General features: G+C 41.6%; 6 protein-coding genes across 14 annotated transcripts in view; all 6 read left to right on the plus strand.

The window, feature by feature from the left end:
- LOC121902136 (protocadherin beta-16-like) overlaps positions 1–6,123 on the plus strand; it is a 46,716-nt gene extending 40,593 nt beyond the window's left edge. Inside the window, exon 2 of the mRNA XM_042419381.1 lies at positions 6,048–6,123. Coding sequence (XP_042275315.1) covers positions 6,048–6,059 — 12 coding nt within the window. The 3' untranslated portion in view covers positions 6,060–6,123. The remainder of the gene's footprint in view (positions 1–6,047) is intronic.
- Positions 1–23,608, plus strand: part of LOC121902128 (protocadherin gamma-C5-like) — a 309,164-nt gene that overhangs the window by 172,305 nt on the left and 113,251 nt on the right. The window lies entirely within an intron of this gene.
- Positions 8,846–11,777, plus strand: LOC121902132 (protocadherin beta-16-like). Its single transcript, XM_042419376.1, has one exon. The coding sequence runs from the start codon at positions 9,200–9,202 to the stop codon at positions 11,696–11,698; it is 2,499 nt and encodes an 832-aa protein (XP_042275310.1). The 5' UTR covers positions 8,846–9,199; the 3' UTR covers positions 11,699–11,777.
- Positions 12,580–15,198, plus strand: LOC121902134 (protocadherin beta-16-like). Its single transcript, XM_042419379.1, has one exon. The coding sequence runs from the start codon at positions 12,666–12,668 to the stop codon at positions 15,147–15,149; it is 2,484 nt and encodes an 827-aa protein (XP_042275313.1). The 5' UTR covers positions 12,580–12,665; the 3' UTR covers positions 15,150–15,198.
- On the plus strand, positions 16,259–18,747 carry LOC121902241 (protocadherin beta-16-like). The gene has a single exon (XM_042419499.1). It carries the CDS (start codon positions 16,327–16,329, stop codon positions 18,745–18,747), a length of 2,421 nt encoding a protein of 806 aa, XP_042275433.1. The 5' UTR covers positions 16,259–16,326.
- LOC121902243 (protocadherin beta-16-like) lies at positions 20,025–22,462 on the plus strand. Its single transcript, XM_042419500.1, has one exon. It carries the CDS (start codon positions 20,060–20,062, stop codon positions 22,460–22,462), a length of 2,403 nt encoding a protein of 800 aa, XP_042275434.1. The 5' UTR covers positions 20,025–20,059.

A 23,608-nucleotide genomic window follows, 5' to 3' on the forward strand; every position in this document is an offset into this window, starting at 1 on the left:
ACGTGTTTAGTGGTTATTGTATCAGTGAAAATCTACAGATGGAGACAGTCTCGCATCCTGTATCACTCCAATCTCCCTGTGATTCCATATTATCCACCACGTTACTCAGACACTTTGGGGACAGGTACTCTCCAACACGTGTACAATTACGAGGTGTGCAGGACAACTGACTCCAGAAAGAGTGACTGTAAGTTCGGCCGAGCTGGTAGTCAGAACGTGCTGATAATGGACCCAAGTTCTACAGGGACGATGCAGCGGATACAGAATGAAAAGAGCATCCTGGATGAACCAGACTCTCCTCTAGAGGTGAGGCCTTTGACATATTGATCTTCATCAATAATTATGTATGTGCTTTTTTAAAGCAGTGGGTGCCCTTGGGGTTCTCATGTAACTTTTAACCCATGAAGCGTTTTCAGGACCACAACTCGTGGACAGCTCCACTGACTGGAAGTTAAATGTCCTTTTTGAACTGCTGATTAAATCACTTTAGAAAAGGGTTCTAAGTGTTGTATTAAAGTGTGAGTACTTGATGTTCTCGCTTACCAGAACTTTTATAGATACATTTTCACGTTCAGCTTTTATACCATTTGGTTCAAATGCAAGTTAATGCTGCTGAGGGGAGGGGAAGCCTCTGTTCATAATATAACCTCTGCCTCTGTTCTTTCTGTCACATATATTCATATAATTATTAGTAATATTATTAATAACGTAAATGTGATGATTTTGTTCAAAAAAAGATATACACAAACATGTGAAGAAACGTACATGTTTGGTTTTCTGTTTTATATTAATGGATGACAACGGTTTTGATTTACAAATCTAATCTTCTACACTGCAATGCTTGGCAAATAGATTTTTCTATTTTGCCTTTGCTCATGATATTCATGCTTTGGACAGTAAGGGACGCTGTTGGTCAGTGAAACAAGTGATCATAGTTGATTCAGGGGAGGCAGAACCCTTTCCGTTTAGCCAGGAGAGGCTTCAAACTGTGGGCTTCATAAGCAGGACTACGGCCACAAATGTATTTGGAGCGAGGACTTGAAAATCCAAGGAATACTTGATGCGATTGCCTTTCTTCCTTGTGGATTGTATACAGTAGGCTGCTGGTATTACCTTTTCATCTTTCGGCAATGGCGTTTGAAAAATCTCATTCATGCATAAAATGGCGTTTGTGTTGCAGGTCAGTATTGCCGTTTCTTCTCTTCCTGTCGCGTCTCAGTCACATCGTCTCAGGCCAAATCAGGTATACAATTCCAGAGGAGTTGAAGAAGGGGTCACTTATTGGGAACGTAGCCCAAGACCTTGGTCTGGATGTGCAAAGGCTCCGTTCTGGCCGTGCCCGTATCGTGACCAGACAAAGCATCCAGTACACCGAGCTGAAAACAGACAAAGGCATTTTAGTCGTGAATGAGAGAATTGACCGAGAACAGCTCTGTGGAGACGTGACGCCGTGCAGCTTCAGCTTTGAGGTGATTTTAGAAAACCCTATGGAGTTACACCGAGTGACAGTGGAAATAACTGACATAAATGACAATTCCCCGACCTTTACAAAGGATGAAATCAAATTTGAAATAAGCGAATCTGCCACACTGGGGTCGCGCTTTTTGTTACCCAGCGCCGAAGACGCAGATGTAGAAAGTAATGGCTTACAGAAATACATACTAACTACCAATGATATTTTTGGCTTGAAGCAGCACTCAAGTCCAGATGGTCGAAAATATGCTGAGATGATCTTACAAAAAGCGTTAGATCGAGAAAGCGAGCCTAGAATATCATTGAAGCTCATCGCTGTTGACGGTGGAACTCCGCATAGATCTGGTACAGTAAATATAGACATCACAGTGCTAGATGCTAATGATAACCCCCCCATTTTCAACCAGTCTCTCTACAGGGCTGCTCTATTGGAAAATTCATTGAAAGGCACATATATCACGACAGTGAATGCAAGTGATGCAGACAGTGGATCACACGGTCTCGTCACATATAGATTTTCAAACATGAAAGAGAAGCTGGCTGATACATTTCTTTTAGACGAAATTACGGGAACCATAACACTTGTAGGGCAAGTGGATTATGAAAAAGATAAGAAATATGAAATTGTGATTGAAGCTATGGACCAAGGAGGTCTGACAGATTCAAGTAAGGTTCAAATTGAGATTGTAGACGTCAATGATAATGCACCAGTTATAAATGTGATGTCATTCTCCAGCCCCGTGCCAGAGGATTCTGCCTCTGGTACCACAGTAGCAATAATTAATGTGATTGACGCAGACTCGGAACAAAATGGCCAGATCACCTGTACAACAGACAGTAGTCTCCCATTTAAAATAAAATCAACATTAACTAATTACTATGCATTAGTTACAGACTCAGCTTTTGACAGAGAAGTTGTACCAGAATATAACATAACTGTAAAGGCATCTGATTCAGGATCGCCATCCTTGTCGAGCACAGCAGTGTTACGTCTGAGAATATCAGATGTGAATGACAATGCTCCGTTATTTGATAAAATTAGTTACGTTGCTCGCATTACAGAAAACAACTCCCCTGGGATGTCCATATTTTCTGTCAAAGCACGTGACGCTGACTGGAATCAAAATGCTAGAATATCCTACTTTCTCGAAGACACACAGATCAATGGTAGTCCCATCTCTTCTTACGTCTCCATAAACACGGAAACAGGAGCTATCAGTGCATTGCGCTCATTTGACTATGAACAAATTAAACAACTTCAGTTAGTAGTCAAAGCGCAGGACGGAGGCTCACCTCCACTCAGTAGCAATGTGACTGTGAAAATAATGATCCAGGACCAGAACGACAACCCCCCCCAGGTTCTGTACCCAGTCCAGACCGGTGGCTCTCTGGTGGCTGAAATGGTGCCTCGTTCCGCAGATGTGGGCTATCTGGTCACTAAAGTGGTGGCTGTTGATGTGGACTCTGGACAGAATGCCTGGCTCTCCTATAAACTGCAGAAAGCCACAGACAGGGCGCTGTTTGAAGTGGGCTTACAGAATGGAGAAATAAGAACTATCCGCCAGGTGACTGATAAAGATGCTGTGAAACAAAGACTGACTGTTATAGTGGAGGACAACGGGCAACCCTCTCGTTCAGCTACAGTCATTGTTAACGTGGCGGTGGCAGACAGCTTCCCTGAAGTGCTGTCAGAGTTCATTGACTTTACACACGACAAGGAGTACAATGACAACCTGACTTTTTACTTAGTGTTGGCTCTGGCTGTAGTTTCCTTCCTCTTCATCACGTGTTTAGTGGTTATTATATCAGTGAAAATCTACAGATGGAGACAGTCTCGCATCCTGTATCACTCCAATCTCCCTGTGATTCCATATTATCCACCACGTTACTCAGACACTTTGGGGACAGGGACTCTCCAACACGTGTACAATTACGAGGTGTGCAGGACGACTGACTCCAGAAAGAGTGACTGTAAGTTCGGCCGAGCTGGTAGTCAGAACGTGCTGATAATGGACCCCAGTTCTACAGGGACGATGCAGCGGATACAGAATGAAAAGAGCATCCTGGATGCACCAGACTCTCCTTTAGAGGTTGGCTTTGCCTTTTTTTATAATGTGCTATAAATCTGCAGTACAATGTTAATTTTATCTTTATACCTTTGGTGTCAATCCATATAATTAGCCTTGGTAGATATTTACTGAAATGCCTCGATTGCTCATGATTTCAGTTCAGTTATTCTGCTAACTTTGCTAATCTGAACGTTTGCTGTTTTACGAAAGTATGCCAATGTGATCATTTGAAAGTATTTGTGCTCATACTTAAAGTGACATGTAGGCATCGGTTTTCAGGACGTCGGTAATATCAATCCTGAATCATTCCGCAAAAATGAAAACACATATATAGTCTTTAAAAGATAACTTATAAAACCATGCTTGCATGCCATGTATCTTTTTGAAGTATTTACATCTTTTCCATGGAAATAAGACCAATAAGTCATCTGTTTGATCTGCGGAACCATCATTGATTGGCTAAATTTGGTGTCTTCTCCTCGTTGTTCGACGTTTTTCATTTAGTATTGTTGTCCTTTTTTACTATTATTCATATTGGTATATTATTGATTTACAACAAATTTGAATTTGGTCACGTGTATAGATCTACATCAGAGCCTGTCAGCACCATGGATAGCGCGACATCCAGGACACTTCAGAGGTTTTGCATTGATGTACTCCTGCACCTTGTCAAAGTGTTTTCTCTCTCTCTCTCTCTCTCTCTCTCTCTCTCTCTCTCTCTCTCTCTCTCTCTCTCTCTCTCTCTCTCTCTCTCTCTTCCTCTCTATTTCTCTCTGTCTGTTTGTGTGTGTGTGTCTGTGGGTGAGAGGGTGGATATCAGGTGCTGTGTTTGTGTGTAAAACGGTTGTGAGTGCTCACATAAAAATTCTTATATCGATACAGCATAATATCACATTCCACTGCTATACGCAGCAAACTACTTCTAATTTCTTCTTAATAATTACCTTATAAACATTATTAACATATTTTAAAACATATTGTGATCAACCCCATATGAAGCAGCAATGTCTGTGCAATGTGTAGTTCAGTGCTTTCAACTCATAGGGACGCTGTTGACCAGTCTGCTGAGATTTCAGAGCTCGTTGCAGCTGTACCTCCCCCATCATCTAGAAATGTTACGGAGGAAGAGAAAACATAATCGAAAAGGCAGGTTTTGGAACAGGGGGATTATTAAACACGGAGACACCAGGCGAATTGACAGCATTATTGGGGTGTGGATACTTGATTACTTTACTGACATTTCTATCTGAAATCTTTTTCCTCGTAACGGATTTGATACCACTGTTTTGGACGGGAGAATGTTGGATAGAACAATGAAACGGCAAGTAGGCCTGTTTTTGTTTATCTCGGTCTTTTCTCTCAGCTTGGTTTTTGGGCAGGTCAGTTACTCTATTCCTGAAGAAATGGCGAAAGGATCTTTGGTCGGTAACATAGCACACGATTTAGGTTTAGATGTGAAACGGCTGAAATCAGGGAAAGCTCGTATATATACCGGAGAAAGTGCCGAATACATCGAGCTGAATAAAGAGAGAGGAGTCCTCCTGATCAAAGAGCGGATTGACAGAGAAGCGCTCTGCGGACAGACGACGCCCTGTGCTCTTGATTTTCAAATAATTCTCGAGAATCCTATGCATTTTTACAGCGTCACTGTCGAGATCACCGACATTAACGATAACTCTCCCAGTTTTAAAAGCGGTGAAATGAAATTTGAGATGAGTGAATTGTCTCAAATTGGATCAAAATTTGTTTTAGAAAAGGCAGTTGACGACGATGTAGGTATTAATGGTCTCCAGGGCTATTCGCTGACTTCAAGTGACACCTTTATTTTAACCCCTTATAGAAAAGGCAGTAGCAGGAATGTTGAGATGGTTTTAAAGAAGCCTCTTGACCGAGAGAAACAGGAGCGGTTGTCTTTAGTATTAACTGCTTTAGATGGTGGTGACCCGCAGCTCTCTGGAACAATACTAATTGTCATAACTGTATTGGACGCTAACGATAATGCACCTGTTTGTACTCAAACAGAGTATAAGACTAATGTAAAAGAAAATTCGTCGAAAGGAACTGTTCTAACTACGGTGAGCGCAACTGATGCAGATGAAGGCCCGCACGGCCACGTACAATATTCAATTTCAAACGCTCCTAAGGGGGCATTAGACTTGTTCGATATAGACAAAGATAATGGAGTGTTCACGTTAATGGGAAAACTTGATTATGAGAAATTTAAACATTATGACATAGATGTCCAAGCAACAGATGAAGGTGGCAAATCAGACGTATGTAAAGTTATAATTGAGGTGATGGACACAAACGATAACCCACCAGCTATCAATATTATGTCAACATCTTCCAGTGTATCTGAGGATGTTAAGCCAGGGACAGTTCTCACAATGATGAACGTTCAGGATCCAGATTCAAATGAAAATGGCAAAGTCCACTGCATTTTAGATGAAAATATTCATTTTACAATCACATCAACATCAAATAATTTTTTCAATCTATTGACAGAAGGAGAATTAGACAGGGAAAGAGCTTCTCACTATAATATAACCGTGACCTGCTCTGATGAGGGAGTGCCCTCCCTCTCCAGCAGCGTCACTCTAACCCTACAGATCTCTGATGTGAATGATAACGCACCTGTCTTTGAGAGAAGCTCATATGAGGCCTACATTGTAGAAAACAACACACCAGGCCTCTCTATATTCACAGTGAAAGCCAAAGACGCTGACTGGAACCAGAATGCCCGTGTTTCTTACATAGTGGAGGACTCCTCTGTCAACGGAGTGCCAGTCTCCTCATATGTGTCCGTTAGTGCTGATAGTGGAGTCATCCATGCAGTTCGCTCTTTTGACTACGAGCAGATCAAAGATTTCCAGTTCCGCGTCAAAGCGCAGGATGGAGGCTCCCCTCCACTCAGTAATAATGTGACAGTGAAAATACTTATCCAGGACCAGAACGACAACCCCCCTCAGGTTCTGTACCCAGTCCAGACTGGTGGCTCTCTGGTGGCTGAAATGGTCCCTCGTTCAGCAGATGTGGGTTATCTGGTCACTAAAGTGGTGGCTGTTGATGTGGACTCTGGACAGAATGCCTGGCTCTCCTATAAACTGCAGAAAGCCACAGACAGGGCGCTGTTTGAAGTGGGCTTACAGAATGGAGAAATAAGAACTATCCGCCAGGTGACTGATAAAGATGCTGTGAAACAAAGACTGACTGTTATAGTGGAGGACAACGGGCAACCCTCTCGTTCAGCTACAGTCATTGTTAACGTGGCGGTGGCGGACAGCTTCCCTGAAGTGCTGTCAGAGTTCACTGACTTTACACACGACAAGGAGTACAATGACAACCTGACTTTTTACTTAGTGTTGGCTCTGGCTGTAGTTTCCTTCCTCTTCATCACGTGTTTAGTGGTTATTATATCAGTGAAAATCTACAGATGGAGACAGTCACGCATCCTGTATCACTCCAATCTCCCTGTGATTCCATATTATCCACCACGTTACTCAGACACTTTGGGGACAGGGACTCTCCAACATGTGTACAATTACGAGGTGTGCAGGACGACTGACTCCAGAAAGAGTGACTGTAAGTTCGGCAGAGCTGGTAGTCAGAATGTGCTGATAATGGACCCCAGTTCTACAGGGACGATGCAGCGGATACAGAATGAAAAGAGCATCCTGGATGAACCAGACTCTCCTCTAGAGGTCAGTTTTCCAGAAAGAATGGTGTAAATAATGGCATATTCATGTTTCATATGTGGCCACACGATTCTTTTCTGTTGAGCAGTGACACATCGACCCATATTCTATATGGACTTTTATCTAGTTCTTTTTCTCATTGGTTCCTTCCTTGTCCTTTCAGGTGCAGTTTATTTGAACTGGAGACTTTTCATTTATTCTGTAAAGTTAGTTTCATGTTGACAATTGAGCATTTTGATAACGATATTTTCCATGAATAAGTGAACATGAATAATCCCAATTAATCTTCCTAGATTTGTATTTAACATGTGGTAGTACTTAAACAGAAGAAATGATGTGTACTTTTCAGTTAATGGGGTTGTCCAACCTTTCAAACACATTTCCATGACAGAAAAAAAACTGTTTGAAATTCAGGAATTGTAGCTCCAAACTCTGTATTTGTCTTTTAGCAGTGCTTTTTCAATTCAGCACCACGGACAGCTCCTGAGTCAGCTCCGGCTATGTTGTCTCAGCACAGTTCATTGATGCAGTGTGACTGCGCGTTAGATTTAAGAAAGTCCTTCCACCTTTAAACATTAAACCTTTTAATCTAGCAGCACAATTTTAATTCATGTTCTCATCTTGTTTCCTCTTTTTACAATATAATATATACTTGATTTACATCTAAAGGCCTATACTGTTTGTGCAAACACACAGTATTCTTACCTTTTTTACTTGCTTCATTTATTTGGCATCAGTTGACTCCATGTTGTGGAAAGTTATGCAGTTCCAATTAATTTATTTTTATTGTGCATATTGGGCATACTCGGAAGTAGTATGGTGCAAAGTTTCTCATTTGGTTTTGATGTAATATGAAGTTTAATCTTTTCCAGTTCTAATATTCTGAATAAAGGGCTTCTGACATTGTAGAAGAAATCTGGTGATGTCAACCTTGCAGTTATTACTACTGAGCATCCCCTGAGGGAGATATCACATAAGATATCACTTACTCATTAGAGAGTTATATGTTTAAACTCTGATTGTACTATTTAAACGCACTGTAAATGTTTAGTTATTCATCAGTTGGCGTCATCTACTTTACAGTGTTACACACTCGATTTGTAATTTCCATCAAAGCCTTTGTGTTTTGTGAGGCTTACTTGTAAATTAATAAATAATGACGGGTAAATATAAAGAATGAGGTCGATCATTTTGATTTACTTTTTTTTAAGTATAATAAAGACCGTGAATGTAGCCTGATGTTAAAGCTTTAAAATGGCACAGAGCACATGGATTCGATTCGTGTGTGTGTGTGTGTGTGTGTGTGTGTGTGTGTGTGTGTGTGTGTGTGTGTGTGTGAGAGAGAGAGAGAGAGAGAGAGAGAGAGAGAGAGAGAGAGAGTGTGTATAACATGAAAGCATTTCGTTTAACTACAGTGCGTCAGTACTATTCCTCAACACTTTTTGTACCGAATTCACAAAGACTCAGTGTTTGTTGTTGTTGTTTATACCAGGTTTTTTGCCATGTAATGCAGTTGATCTGTCAGGCTCCTTTTAAAATACACATAAACCTAAGAAGACGTAAACACATGTTTTGTCATATAAATTTTTCGTACTGAATTTACGAAATTTGATAACCTGAGCATAGAAACCACTCACAATCATTTTTCATGTTCCACAGTATTCTGTAGTTCAGCATGATGAACTCTTAGGGCCGCTGTTGGCCAGTCTGTGTTAGTAAAGGGAAAGAAGTCAGCAGTACCTCCCCCATCATTTCAGAAAGAGAACGAGAGAAAGAAACAAGGAACAGTACAGAAGACGAAAACCAGAGCTCTAAATGTTAATTTGGACGGGCGCTGTACTTTTACATTTGTAGTTCACGACATAACTGGTGATTATATACAACCCGAGGACAGAAAAAGGGATTTTCTCTGAAGAAAAATACGTTTTTACAGGAATATCACGCGGTTCACTTCACAGGAACATGACGGACAGAACAATGAGACGGCAAGTGTTGCTGTTTATGTCGATTCTCTATCTCGGTTCAACGTTTGGGCAGGTCAGCTACTCCATTCCAGAGGAAATGCCCAAGGGCTCTTTTGTGGGTGATATTGCGCAAGATTTGGGTTTGGATGTGAAAAGGCTAAAATCAGGAAAAGCTCGCATTTATACGGGAGACAGTGCAGAGTACATCGAGTTAAATAAAGAAAGAGGAGTCCTCCTTATCAAAGACAGAATAGACAGAGAGGCGATCTGCCCGCAGACATCGCCCTGTGCTTTGCATTTCCAGGTTATTTTAGAGAATCCCATGGAATTTTACAGCATTGCTGTCGAAGTTACAGATGTTAATGACAACGCCCCGTTTTTTAAAAGAGATGAAATGAAATTCAGAATAAGTGAGTCAGTTGTTACAGGGACAGTATTTGTGCTTGATCAGGCAATAGATCTGGATGTCGGTGCAAATGGTCTTCAGAGTTATTTGTTAAAGCCAACTGATAACTTCGTTTTGAGACTGCAAAATCAAGCCGACGGAAGCAAGATGGTAGAAATGGTTTTACAGAAACCTTTAGATCGAGAAAAACGTGATCATTTGTCGCTTGTATTGACTGCAGTAGACGGCGGTGAGCCGCAGCTTTCCGGGACAGTGCAGATAAATGTTAACGTGCTAGATAGTAATGACAATGCTCCACTTTTTACTCAGAAGATCTATAAGTCCACCTTAAGAGAAAATTCACCCGCAGGAACGATAGTGATTACAGTTAGTGCATCTGACTTAGACGAGGGATCTAATGGAAAGATATCCTATGCTATATTGAACTCTGTTGATGATGCATCTGAAGTATTTGACATAAACGGAGAAACTGGCGAGGTTAGATTGGTCGGAAGCACTGACTTTGAAAAGAAGCGACAGTATCAAATACATGTCCAGGCCAGTGATGAAGGGGGGCTAACCGATTCCAGTAAAGTTATAGTGGAAATAGTTGATACAAATGACAACATACCTGCCATAAATTTCATGTCAAAGTCCACTGTAGTAACAGAGAACATTCAGCCTGGCACTGTTGTGACAATTGTAAATATCCAAGATCCAGACTCAGGTGAAAATGGTAAAGTGCAATGTTATATTAACGAGAACATTCCATTTTCAATTTCTTCAACGTCAAATAATTTCTTCAGTATAGTTACAGACGGTGATCTGGACAGAGAGAGAGCCTCTGAGTATAATATAACTGTGACCTGCTCTGATGAGGGAGTGCCCTCCCTCTCCAGCAGCGTCACTCTCACCTTACAGATCTCTGATGTGAATGATAACGCGCCTGTCTTTGAGAGGAGCGCATATGAGGCCTACATTGTAGAAAACAACACACCAGGCCTCTCTATATTCACAGTGAAAGCCAGAGACGCTGACTGGAACCAGAATGCCCGTGTTTCCTACATACTGGAGGACTCCTCTGTTAACGGAGTGCCAGTCTCCTCATATGTGTCCGTTAGTGCTGATAGTGGAGTCATCCATGCAGTTCGCTCTTTTGACTACGAGCAGATCAAAGATTTCCAGTTCCGCATCAAAGCGCAGGATGGAGGTTCCCCTCCACTCAGTAGCAATGTGTCAGTGAAAATACTGATCCAGGACCAGAACGACAACCCCCCTCAGGTTCTGTATCCAGTCCAGACCGGTGGCTCTCTGGTGGCTGAAATGGTGCCTCGTTCAGCAGATGTGGGCTATCTGGTCACTAAAGTGGTGGCTGTTGATGTGGACTCTGGACAGAATGCCTGGCTCTCCTATAAACTGCAGAAAGCCACAGACAGGGCGCTGTTTGAAGTGGGCTTACAGAATGGAGAAATAAGAACTATCCGCCAGGTGACTGATAAAGATGCTGTGAAACAAAGACTGACTGTTATAGTGGAGGACAACGGGCAGCCCTCTCGTTCAGCTACAGTCATTGTTAACGTGGCGGTGGCGGACAGCTTCCCTGAAGTGCTGTCAGAGTTCACTGACTTTACACACGACAAGGAGTACAATGACAACCTGACTTTTTACTTAGTGTTGGCTCTGGCTGTAGTTTCCTTTCTCTTCATCACGTGTTTAGTGGTTATTATATCAGTGAAAATCTACAGATGGAGACAGTCTCGCATCCTGTATCACTCCAATCTCCCTGTGATTCCATATTATCCACCACGTTACTCAGACACTTTGGGGACAGGGACTCTCCAACACGTGTACAATTACGAGGTGTGCAGGACGACTGACTCCAGAAAGAGTGACTGTAAGTTCGGCAGAGCTGGTAGTCAGAACGTGCTGATAATGGACCCCAGTTCTACAGGGACGATGCAGCGGATACAGAACGAAAAGAGCATCCTGGATGAACCAGACTCTCCTCTAGAGGTTAGAATTCAACATTGTTCTACATTGAATTTGACATATAATGCAACACATAAAAGCATTGTTTTTAAATTGAGACGTATACCAAATGGTTATTTTTAGTTGTGTTGAGAATTTGCACTGAATCCTCGGTGATTTTACCACAAAACCAACCGTCTTTATCTTACCTTTTCGCATTGTTATTATCATCGCTGCTATGTGGTTTTTAATTGTGTCCTCATATTGGGTCTTTGGCAAGGCCAGGCACTTTTAACCATATTTTTTTCAGAGCATATGTTGTTTTTCCTGTTGCGTTTATAAACAGAGATTTATACTACATTTGAATTTATTGGGTTTTTTTTTCCCCTTTTTAAAAAAAAACAAAAAAATCTAGGTGTATTCAGGATCTCATTTCAGATTCATATTTCAGACTCTGCAGATCTGAAAAGTTTATTGTCAGTTGTTGCTGCTGATTTTGCCATTCCTAACAGAGCCCAAGGACGCCACCTATGCTTGTGTGTGTGTGTGTGTGTGTGTGTGTGTGTGTGTGTGTGTGTGTGTGTGTGTGTGTGTGTGTTTTCTTTATTTACCTGATAAAGGTATTGTTTCTGCTGGTACACGATTGGGCTTATATTGAATACGTTTTTGTACCAACGTCACGAAGGCTGAAAAAAATACTGGTGTGTGATTCAGGGTGGTGTATCTTCACAGTTAAATTTCACCTCTCAATATTGGTTTTAAAGTGGAGCGTTTAAGGCAAATCCGCTGACCTGTAGCTGGGACATTAAACGTCTCCCTACCAACTGAGAGGCTTCAATACTTTTCCATTTGCACAGATGTGTGTAATACATTAGATTGAACTCTTAGGGCCGCTGTTGACCAGTGTGTGATAGCTGTACTGCTGGTTTCAGCAGTACCTCCCCCATTATCTTTTTTTCTCCCTTGAAACAGAGGAAAATAGACACCCAGTGCGAATATTAGACGGTAAGAGACCAGTCATCAACGACACGGACAGCAGTAGTTAACTGTAATTCCTTGATTACTTCAAATTGTTTTATATACCGAGGGAATACAACGGATTTTCTTTCCAATGGAGATACGATTTAGTCAGGATTCGTGTTGCATGGAAAAATCGGGCGGAACAATGAGGTGGCGAGTGCTGTTGTTTATCTCAATCCTTCCCTTCGCATCGGTGGTCGGGCAGGTCAGCTACTCCATCCCCGAGGAAATGGCCAAAGGCTCGTTAATCGGTAACATTGCTCAGGATTTAGGTTTAGACAAAAAAAGACTGACATCAGGCAAAGCTCGGATTTTTACAGGAGACAGTGCAGGGTACATCGAGCTGAGCAGAGAACGAGGAGCTCTCCTTATCAAAGAAAAAATAGACAGAGAGGCGCTCTGTGGACAGACGACGCCCTGCGCGTTGCATTTTCAGGTTATTTTAGAAAACCCCATGGAATTCTACACGGTTGTTGTCGAAATTACAGATATAAATGACAACACTCCAATATTTGAGAAATCTGACATGAACTTCAAAATAAGCGAATCTGCCGTAATAGGAGCAAAATTCTTGCTAGAGAGGGCAATAGATCCCGATGTTGGTATGAATGGTCTACAGAGTTATTTTCTGACGAAAACGGATCATTTTGTGCTGAAATTGAAAGATCAGCCGGATGGAGAAAAGATAGTTGAAATGGTTTTACAAAAACCTCTTGACAGAGAAAAACAAGAGGAGATATTTATTGTGTTAACTGCGGTGGACGGAGGGGAACCAAACCTATCAGGCACAGCACAGATACATGTTACAGTGCTCGATGTCAATGACAATGCACCCGTGTTTACGAAGACAGTTTACAAAGCTACAATAACTGAAAACGCCCCACAAGGTACAGTCATAACCAGGGTCAGTGCTTCTGATGCTGATAAAGGATCAAATTCCAAGATAACTTATTCAATATCCAACACAGTTGCAGGTGTACGAGACATGTTTGAAATTAATGAATTAAATGGGGATTTGATCTTGAAAAGTAGTGTGGATTATGAAAAGGCACGTTACTATCAAATACATGTGCAAGCCAGTGATGAAGGCGGACTGACAGATTCATGTAAGATTACTGTTGAAGTGACAGACATTAATGATAACACGCCAGTTATTAACATTATGTCACAGACTAATGTAATTGCGGAGGACTCTAAACCAGCAACAGTTGTGACGATGGTGAATGTCCAGGACTTGGATTCCAGTGAAAATGGAAAAGTTCAATGCGCAATTAATGAACATATTCCGTTTACATTAAAGCCGGCATCAAGTAATTTCTTTAACCTAGTAACAGACAGTGATCTGGACAGAGAGAGAGCCTCTGGGTATAACATAACCGTGACCTGCTCTGATGAGGGAGTGCCGTCCCTCTCCAGCAGCGTCACTCTCACCTTACAGATCTCTGATGTGAATGATAACGCGCCTGTCTTTGAGAGGAGCTCATATGAGGCCTACATTGTAGAAAACAACACACCAGGCCTCTCTATATTCACAGTGAAAGCCAGAGATGCTGACTGGAACCAGAATGCCCGTGTTTCTTACATACTGGAGGACTCCTCTGTTAACGGAGTGCCAGTCTCCTCATATGTGTCCGTTAGTGCTGATAGTGGAGTCATCCATGCAGTTCGGTCCTTTGACTATGAGCAGATCAAAGATTTCCACTTCCGCGTCAAAGCGCAGGATGGAGGTTCCCCTCCACTCAGTAGCAATGTGACTGTGAAAATACTGATCCAGGACCAGAACGACAACCCCCCTCAGGTTCTGTACCCAGTCCAGACCGGTGGCTCTCTGGTGGCTGAAATGGTGCCTCGTTCAGCAGATGTGGGCTATCTGGTCACTAAAGTGGTGGCTGTTGATGTGGACTCTGGACAGAATGCCTGGCTCTTCTATAAACTGCAGAAAGCCACAGACAGGGCGCTGTTTGAAGTGGGCTTACAGAATGGAGAAATAAGAACTATCCGCCAGGTGACTGATAAAGATGCTGTGAAACAAAGACTGACTGTTATAGTGGAGGACAACGGGCAGCCCTCTCGTTCAGCTACAGTCATTGTTAACGTGGCGGTGGCGGACAGCTTCCCTGAAGTGCTGTCAGAGTTCACTGACTTTACACACGACAAGGAGTACAATGACAACCTGACTTTTTACTTAGTGTTGGCTCTGGCAGTAGTTTCCTTCCTCTTCATCACGTGTTTAGTGGTTATTATATCAGTGAAAATCTACAGATGGAGACAGTCTCGCATCCTGTATCACTCCAATCTCCCTGTGATTCCATATTATCCACCACGTTACTCAGACACTTTGGGGACAGGGACTCTCCAACATGTGTACAATTACGAGGTGTGCAGGACAACTGACTCCAGAAAGAGTGACTGTAAGTTCGGCAGAGCTGGTAGTCAGAACGTGCTGATAATGGACCCCAGTTCTACAGGGACGATGCAGCGGATACAGAGTGAAAAGAGCATCCTGGATGAACCAGACTCTCCTTTAGAGGTTAGTTTTCCAGAAGATACAGATTTTCCTCATTTTCCTCATTGACTTATCATAGGCTTATTTTTGCAACAGAGTGAATTACATCTTTTTCAGTATTTCATATGTGGTTTGTTTCCTTCCTGAATTTGGTTTAGCTTGTTGGGAATAAGTTTGTACTTCATTTAGTGGTTGTTATTATTCAGCACCGTGGACAGCGCTCAGACTCATGTTACTCAGATGCTTCAAGGAATAGGTAAATTCAAAACGGTGTAATTTCGCCATCTCGTCCTGTGTATGCTCATTGACTCCGTGTACTCTATCCCTCTCTACTTGTGTGTGTGTGTGTGTGTGTGTGTGTGTTTCTCTGTGGTGGGGGTGGGGGCGTTTTGCAAGCTCCTCTGTTTGTATTATTAGTTTCCGTCGCTCTGGCTATCTGTAGACATCTGTAATAGACTTGTCATTGGAAAACAAATTGAAAAATCCAATAGGCACCTTTTTTGAAATGTAGAAAATTTAAGGTACATTGGAATCAGGAATCATTGCTTGGAATAGTGTGTTTTCTCATTCAGAACCATGGACAGCGCAAACGTCAGTTTTGTCACTGCAATGCCTTCAGGGTATAGTAACTTGAAAAATCATTTACATTTTAACTTTTTTTTTTTTTTTTTTTTTTTTAAATTTTGACTCACTGATATATAGCTGCTTGCGTGTCTTTGTAGCTGTACATTTGTGTTCTGTGCCGGTACCTTTTTGTTTTGTTGTATTATTGCTTCATATTCTAATTTATACTATTAGTTGCTTTAGTCGTCTGTTTGTCATTTAACAGTATTGTAGACAACTGGGAATTAATATGTTGTATGAGATTTAAATTCAGCAAAATATCTCTAAGTAAATCTTTTTGTTGTATGTATTTGATTTATTTTTTTTAATTGTGATTGTCACAATAATACCCAATGTAGTTCAGACCATTGAACAGACAGGGACGCTGTTGGCCATCGAGTTACCGAGGAAGTGTTTGTTTCAGTACCTCCCCTATGCCTCAACATATTACATTGGGGAAAAAGACAGGCAGAGTTAACAGTCGGGATTGCAACGAACAGCATAAGCCAGGAAGGCACAATGGGATTCCTTTGTTCCACAATTTAGGATAAGTGCGACAATTAGGACCACATACGTGTATCTGCGGCTCAAAATCAGAACCAGGGGCGAAGAAAAAGAGGATTTTCTGTTTTTCTTCACAGGGATGTCGACCGGAACGATGGAGTGGCAAGTGCTGTTGTTTATCTCGGTGCTCTCTCTGAGTGTAGTGCACGGGCAGGTCAGCTACTCAATTCCTGAAGAGATGGCAAAGGGGGCTCTTATAGGTAATATAGCCCAGGATTTAGGTTTAGGTGTGGAAAGATTGAAGTCTGGTAAAGCTCGTATATATACTGGTAACACTGAGGAGTACATTGAGCTAAAGAGAGAAAGAGGAGCCCTCCTTATTAAAGACAGAATAGACAGAGAATCGCTCTGCGGACAAACGATGCCTTGCGCACTACATTTTCAAATGATCCTGGAAAACCCAATGGAATTTTACACGGTTACTGTCGAAATTACCGATATAAACGACAATCCTCCCACATTTGAGAGAAGTGAGATGAAATATGAAATTAGCGAATCAGCTCTTACTGGAGCTCGATTCGTGTTGGAGAAAGCCGTAGACGATGATGTTGGTGTTAACGGCTTAAACAGCTACGCCCTAAAACCCAGTGATAATTTCGCTCTGAAAACCATCAGCCGAGGAGATGGGACTAAACATGTCGAGATGGTTTTACAGAAACCGTTAGACCGAGAAAAACATGAGCATATGTCATTGATATTAACCGCTCTGGATGGCGGTGAGCCACAGCTCTCAGGGACAATGCAGATACTCATAACTGTATTAGACGTCAACGATAATCCTCCCGTTTGTTCAAAACCGGAATATAAAGCAACTGTTGCCGAGAATGCTCCTCTCGGCACTGTAATAACTACAGTAAGTGCTACAGACATAGATAAAGGCAATAATGGAAAAGTAACATACATGATTCCAAAATCCGCAGCAGGAAGTATCTTTCTAATTGATGCTGATAATGGGGTATTAACATTAAGGGGAAATGTAGATTATGAAAAGAGGAGACTTTACGAGCTCGATATTCAGGTGTCAGATCAGGGAGGATTGTCTGATGCATGTAAAGTAATTGTGGACGTGACAGATACAAATGATAACCCTCCGTCCATTAACATCATGTCTAACTCAAACACAGTCTCTGAGAACGTCAATCCCGGAACAGTTGTAACAATGCTTAATATACAAGATCCAGACTCGAATGAAAACGGAAAAGTCATGTGTGTTTTAAACGAAAACATTCCTTTTGCCATTAAATCAACAACAAATAATTTCTTTACTGTTGTCACAGACAGTGATCTGGACAGAGAGAGAGCATCTCAGTATAATATAACTGTGACCTGCTCTGATGAGGGAGTGCCCTCCCTCTCCAGCAGCGTCACTCTCACCTTACAGATCTCTGATGTGAATGATAACGCGCCGATCTTTGAGAGGAGCTCATATGAGGCCTACATTGTAGAAAACAACACACCAGGCCTCTCTATATTCACAGTGAAAGCCAGAGATGCTGACTGGAACCAGAATGCCCGTGTTTCTTACATACTGGAGGACTCCTCTGTTAACGGAGTGCCAGTCTCCTCATATGTGTCCGTTAGTGCTGATAGTGGAGTCATCCATGCAGTTCGGTCCTTTGACTATGAGCAGATCAAAGATTTCCAGTTCCGCGTCAAAGCGCAGGATGGAGGTTCCCCTCCACTCAGTAGCAATGTGACTGTGAAAATACTGATCCAGGACCAGAACGACAACCCCCCTCAGGTTCTGTACCCAGTCCAGACTGGTGGCTCTCTGGTGGCTGAAATGGTGCCTCGTTCAGCAGATGTGGGTTATCTGGTCACTAAAGTGGTGGCTGTTGATGTGGACTCTGGACAGAATGCCTGGCTCTCCTATAAACTGCAGAAAGCCACAGACAGGGCGCTGTTTGAAGTGGGCTTACAGAATGGAGAAATAAGAACTATCCGCCAGGTGACTGATAAAGATGTTGTGAAACAAAGACTGACTGTTATAGTGGAGGACAACGGGCAGCCCTCTCGTTCAGCTACAGTCATTGTTAACGTGGCGGTGGCGGACAGCTTCCCTGAAGTGCTGTCAGAGTTCACTGACTTTACACACGACAAGGAGTACAATGACAACCTGACGTTTTACTTAGTGTTGGCTCTGGCTGTAGTTTCCTTCCTCTTCATCACGTGTTTAGTGGTTATTATATCAGTGAAAATCTACAGATGGAGACAGTCACGCATCCTGTATCACTCCAATCTCCCTGTGATTCCATATTATCCACCACGTTACTCAGACACTTTGGGGACAGGGACTCTCCAACACGTGTACAATTACGAGGTGTGCAGGACGACTGACTCCAGAAAGAGTGACTGTAAGTTCGGCAGAGCTGGTAGTCAGAACGTGCTGATAATGGACCCCAGTTCTACAGGGACGATGCAGCGGATACAGAGTGAAAAGAGCATCCTGGATGAACCAGACTCTCCTCCAGAGGTTAGACCACTTTGTTACCATTCATGATTTAAACTATAATTAATACTACTCTTGTTTTTTAAAGTTACAAAAAGGAGAGCATCATATTTTATGTGACTTTTTAGGGGACTTGGTTTCTACACCGGCAACTTTATCTCATAAATTTTAGATTTATTTTTCGTTTTTCCCCCTCCTGTCTAATTCATTTGTTTTGAGAGTATCGGTGGATCACATTTTAAAATGTTAGTTGAATAATTTGTCTTCTGATTTTATGCGTTTGCACGAATGTTCGCACCATCGCTCTGGACCTCGATTACACAGGTGCTCTGACTTCTTTGGCGTTGTATAATCCAGATGGTTGTTTGTGGATCATTAACGTTAACTAGCTCAGAGTGGAAAATGAAAATATATAAAATTCCCCAAAGGAATTTTCAAGTATATTTTAACTTCAACCTTTCTTCCTGAGAGACATTATGAGTTGCTCTTATAAGTATTGTGTTTACTGTTAATATTTATTGTCATTATTGTTGTTATTGAAGACTTTTCCCTCCTATGAATCAAAGCCCTATACGGCATCACTTTACCTGCAATGTGCATGCAAAGCTTGGAGTTCTGACCGTCATTCAGGGTTATCTCATTTCAGAACACTGGACAGCGACATTAATAGAATGACCACATGTAACATGTCTGTCTCCACGGGTTATCAGTTTTTTTTTCTTTTTGTCTCATTAATTGTCCATTATTATCATGATTTGTGCAAACCTTTGTTTTCTGAACTTTTTTTTATCCCTTTCCAGTCTTTCAATATGATTTTATAAACAAGCTGACACTTGCTATAACTGTAAGATCTCATAAACATGATATTTTAATGACTATTGTCTACTAATAAATTACTATAATAACCTAGTCAGTAAACATGGTGAATTTCAATCATGTCTGCAAGCAGTCTTTTAAGAAATAAAAAAGTAATTTAAGTAGGTATATTGTGACTACATTTCCAGATAATTTACAGTGATTCTTTCAGAGTTAGATTTTAGTTGTTGTTGTGCAGTTTTATACTATGGACTCTTAGGGCCGCTGTTGACCAGAGTGTTGACGACTGAGAGCAGGGTTATAGCAGCACCTCCCATGTAACATCGACATAATACAGAGAGAACACGACGGGCAACGAACAGACAGTTCGGGATATGTATTATTTTTGAAAAAGGAAAAGAGATTTCGACCTGCAAGAGATTTCCTTCTGATCAGTGGATCATGCAGTTGTCAATTTGAAGTTTGACATTGGAATCTAAAGGGTATCTGTTTTGTGGAATATAAGCAGACTGTGGAGCCTCACTGGGGGAAAAAATCGGATAGAACAATGAATCGGCAAGTACTGTTGTTCATCTCTTTCCTTTTCCTCGACTCAGTGTGCGGGCAGGTCAGCTACTCTATTCCAGAGGAAATGTCGAGAGGATCTTTAGTGGGCAACATAGCACAAGATTTAGGTTTAGAAATCAAACGTTTGGTATCCGGTAAAGCTAAGATCTATACTAGGAACAACGACGAGTACATCGAGCTCAACCGAGAGAGAGGAGTCCTCCTTGTCAAAGAGAGAATCGACAGAGAGGCGCTGTGTACAGAGACGGCGCTTTGTGCTTTACATTTTCAGATTGTTTTGGAGAATCCTATGGAGTTTTACAGTGTTACAGTCCAGATTACAGACATCAATGATAACGCACCAACATTTGAAAAAGGTGAAATGAAATTCAAAATTAGCGAATCTGCGATCACCGGGGCAAAATTTGTCTTAGAGAGGGCCGTGGATCTTGATGTGGGAATTAATGATCTTCAAAATTACGAATTAAAACCAACAGATCATTTTGCTTTAAAACTCCACAATAACGCCAATGGTCATAAAAATGTTGAGATGGTGCTTCAGAAGCCTTTAGACAGAGAGAAACACGAGCAGATATCTCTGGTGTTAACGGCTGTAGATGGAGGAGAGCCGCAGATGTCAGGAACAATGATGATTCTTATTACAGTTTTAGACGTCAATGATAATGCTCCCGTTTTTACACAGCACACATACAAAGCTACAGTTACTGAGAATTCACCTAAAGGCACAGTTGTAGCTACTGTTACAGCCTCAGATGCAGATCAGGGTTCAAATGGTAAAATAACATATTCGATCACGAATACATTAGACAATGTCAGGAAAGTATTTGAGATAAATGAAGAAAACGGTGATGTTTCATTAATTGGAAATATTGACTTCGAAAAGTCAAGACATTTTCAAATTAATTTACTTGCTAGTGACGACGGAGGACTCACAGATTCTTGTAAATTGATTGTTGATGTGCAAGACGTAAATGATAACAAGCCCGAAATCAACATAATGTCGAAGTCAAATGTGATATCAGAGGATGCCAAACTCAATACTGTCGTTACAATGATAAACATTGAGGACCTAGATTCAGGGGAAAACGGAAACGTGAAATGTTTTATCAGCGAAAATATACCATTCACTTTAAAAACATCAACAAATAATTTCTATAGTTTAGTAACAGACAGTGATCTGGACAGAGAGAGAGCTTCTGGTTATAATATTACGGTGACCTGCTCTGATGAGGGAGTGCCCTCCCTCTCCAGCAGCGTCACTCTCACCTTACAGATCTCTGATGTGAATGATAACGCGCCTGTCTTTGAGAGGAGCTCATATGAGGCCTACATTGTAGAAAACAACACACCAGGCCTCTCTATATTCACAGTGAAAGCCAGAGACGCTGACTGGAACCAGAATGCCCGTGTTTCTTACATACTGGAGGACTCCTCTGTTAACGGAGTGCCAGTCTCCTCATATGTGTCCGTTAGTGCTGATAGTGGAGTCATCCATGCAGTTCGCTCTTTTGACTACGAGCAGATCAAAGATTTCCAGTTCCGCGTCAAAGCGCAGGATGGAGGTTCCCCTCCACTCAGTAGCAATGTGACAGTGAAAATAATGATCCAGGACCAGAACGACAACCCCCCTCAGGTTCTGTACCCAGTCCAGACCGGTGGCTCTCTGGTGGCTGAAATGGTGCCTCGTTCAGCAGATGTGGGCTATCTGGTCACTAAAGTGGTGGCTGTTGATGTGGACTCTGGACAGAATGCCTGGCTCTCCTATAAACTGCAGAAAGCCACAGACAGGGCGCTGTTTGAAGTGGGCTTACAGAATGGAGAAATAAGAACTATCCGCCAGGTGACTGATAAAGATGCTGTGAAACAAAGACTGACTGTTATAGTGGAGGACAACGGGCAGCCCTCTCGTTCAGCTACAGTCATTGTTAACGTGGCAGTGGCGGACAGCTTCCCTGAAGTGCTGTCAGAGTTCACTGACTTTACACACGACAAGGAGTACAATGACAACCTGACTTTTTACTTAGTGTTGGCTCTGGCTGTAGTTTCCTTCCTCTTCATCACGTGTTTAGTGGTTATTATATCAGTGAAAATCTACAGATGGAGACAGTCTCGCATCCTGTATCACTCCAATCTCCCTGTGATTCCATATTATCCACCACGTTACTCAGACACTTTGGGGACAGGGACTCTCCAACACGTGTACAATTACGAGGTGTGCAGGACGACTGACTCCAGAACGAGTGACTGTAAGTTCGGCAGAGCTGGTAGTCAGAACGTGCTGATAATGGACCCCAGTTCTACAGGGACGATGCAGCGGATACAGAATGAAAAGAGCATCCTGGATGAACCAGACTCTCCTTTAGAGGTTAGACCACTTTGTTAACATTCATGATTTAAACTATAATTAATAGTACAGTACTTTTTAAAGTTACAAACAGGGGAGCATCATATTTCATGTGACTTTTTTAGGCGACATGGTTCGTACACCGGTAACTTAATCTCATACATTTCAGATTTACTTTTCTTTTTTTCCTTCTTCTCTAATTCATTTGGTTTGGGAGTACCGGTGGATCACATTTTAAAATGTTAGCTGAATAATTTGTCTTTTGATTTTACGTGTTTGCACGAATGTTCGCACCATCGCTGTGGACCTCGATTACACAGGTGCTCTGACTTCTTTGGCGTTGTGTATTCCAGATGGTTGTTTGTGGATCATTAACTTTAACTAGCTCAGAGTGGAAAATGAAAATATATAATTTCCCCCAAAGGTATTTTCAAGAATATTTTAACTTCAACCTTTCCTTCTAAGAAACAGTATGGATTGCTCTGATTGGTATTATTTTCACTGTTATCATTTATTATTATAACTGTTGTTTATGTTGAAGGTTTTTTTCTCTAAGAATCAAGGTGCTATACGGCATCACTTTACCCGAAAAGTGCATGTCAAGCTTGAAGTTCTGGGCCGTCATTCGGGGTTATCTCATTTCAGAACACTGGACAGCGACATTAACAGAATGACCACATGTAACCTGTCTGTCCCCACGGGTTATCAGTCTCTTTTTCTTTTTGTCTCATTAATTGTCCATTATTATCATGATTTGTGCAAACCTTTGTTTTCTGAACTTTTTTAATCCCTTTCCAGTCTTTCAATATGATTTTATATACAAGCTGACACTTGCTATAACTGTAAGATCTCATAAACATAATGTTTTAAATTGAATGTCTGTTATCTTCAAATATATTACTATAAAGACCTAGACAGTAAACATGATTAATTTCAATCGTGTCTGCGAGCAGTCTCTTGGGGGAAAAAAACAAATTGTAATTTAAATAGATGTATTGTAACTAGATTTCTAGATGGTTTACAGTGAGTTCTTCCAGAGTTAAATTTGAGTTGTTGTTGTGCAGTTTTATAATATGAACTCTTAGGGCCGCTGTTGACCAGAGTGTTGACGACTGAGAGCAGGGTTATAGCAGCACCTCCCATGTAACATCGACATAATACAGAGAGAACACGACGGGCAACGAA

The sequence above is a fragment of the Thunnus maccoyii genome, chromosome 8, assembly GCF_910596095.1.
Source record: "Thunnus maccoyii chromosome 8, fThuMac1.1, whole genome shotgun sequence".
Taxonomy (NCBI): Eukaryota; Metazoa; Chordata; class Actinopteri; order Scombriformes; family Scombridae; genus Thunnus; species Thunnus maccoyii.

What these genes read in the sequence shown, in the direction of transcription:
- LOC121902132 (XM_042419376.1), top strand. Translation starts at nt 9,200, where the DNA reads ATGACGGACAGAACAATGAGACGGCAAGTGTTGCTGTTTATGTCGATT.
- LOC121902134 (XM_042419379.1), top strand. Translation starts at nt 12,666, where the DNA reads ATGGAGATACGATTTAGTCAGGATTCGTGTTGCATGGAAAAATCGGGC.
- LOC121902241 (XM_042419499.1), top strand. Translation starts at nt 16,327, where the DNA reads ATGTCGACCGGAACGATGGAGTGGCAAGTGCTGTTGTTTATCTCGGTG.
- LOC121902243 (XM_042419500.1), top strand. Translation starts at nt 20,060, where the DNA reads ATGAATCGGCAAGTACTGTTGTTCATCTCTTTCCTTTTCCTCGACTCA.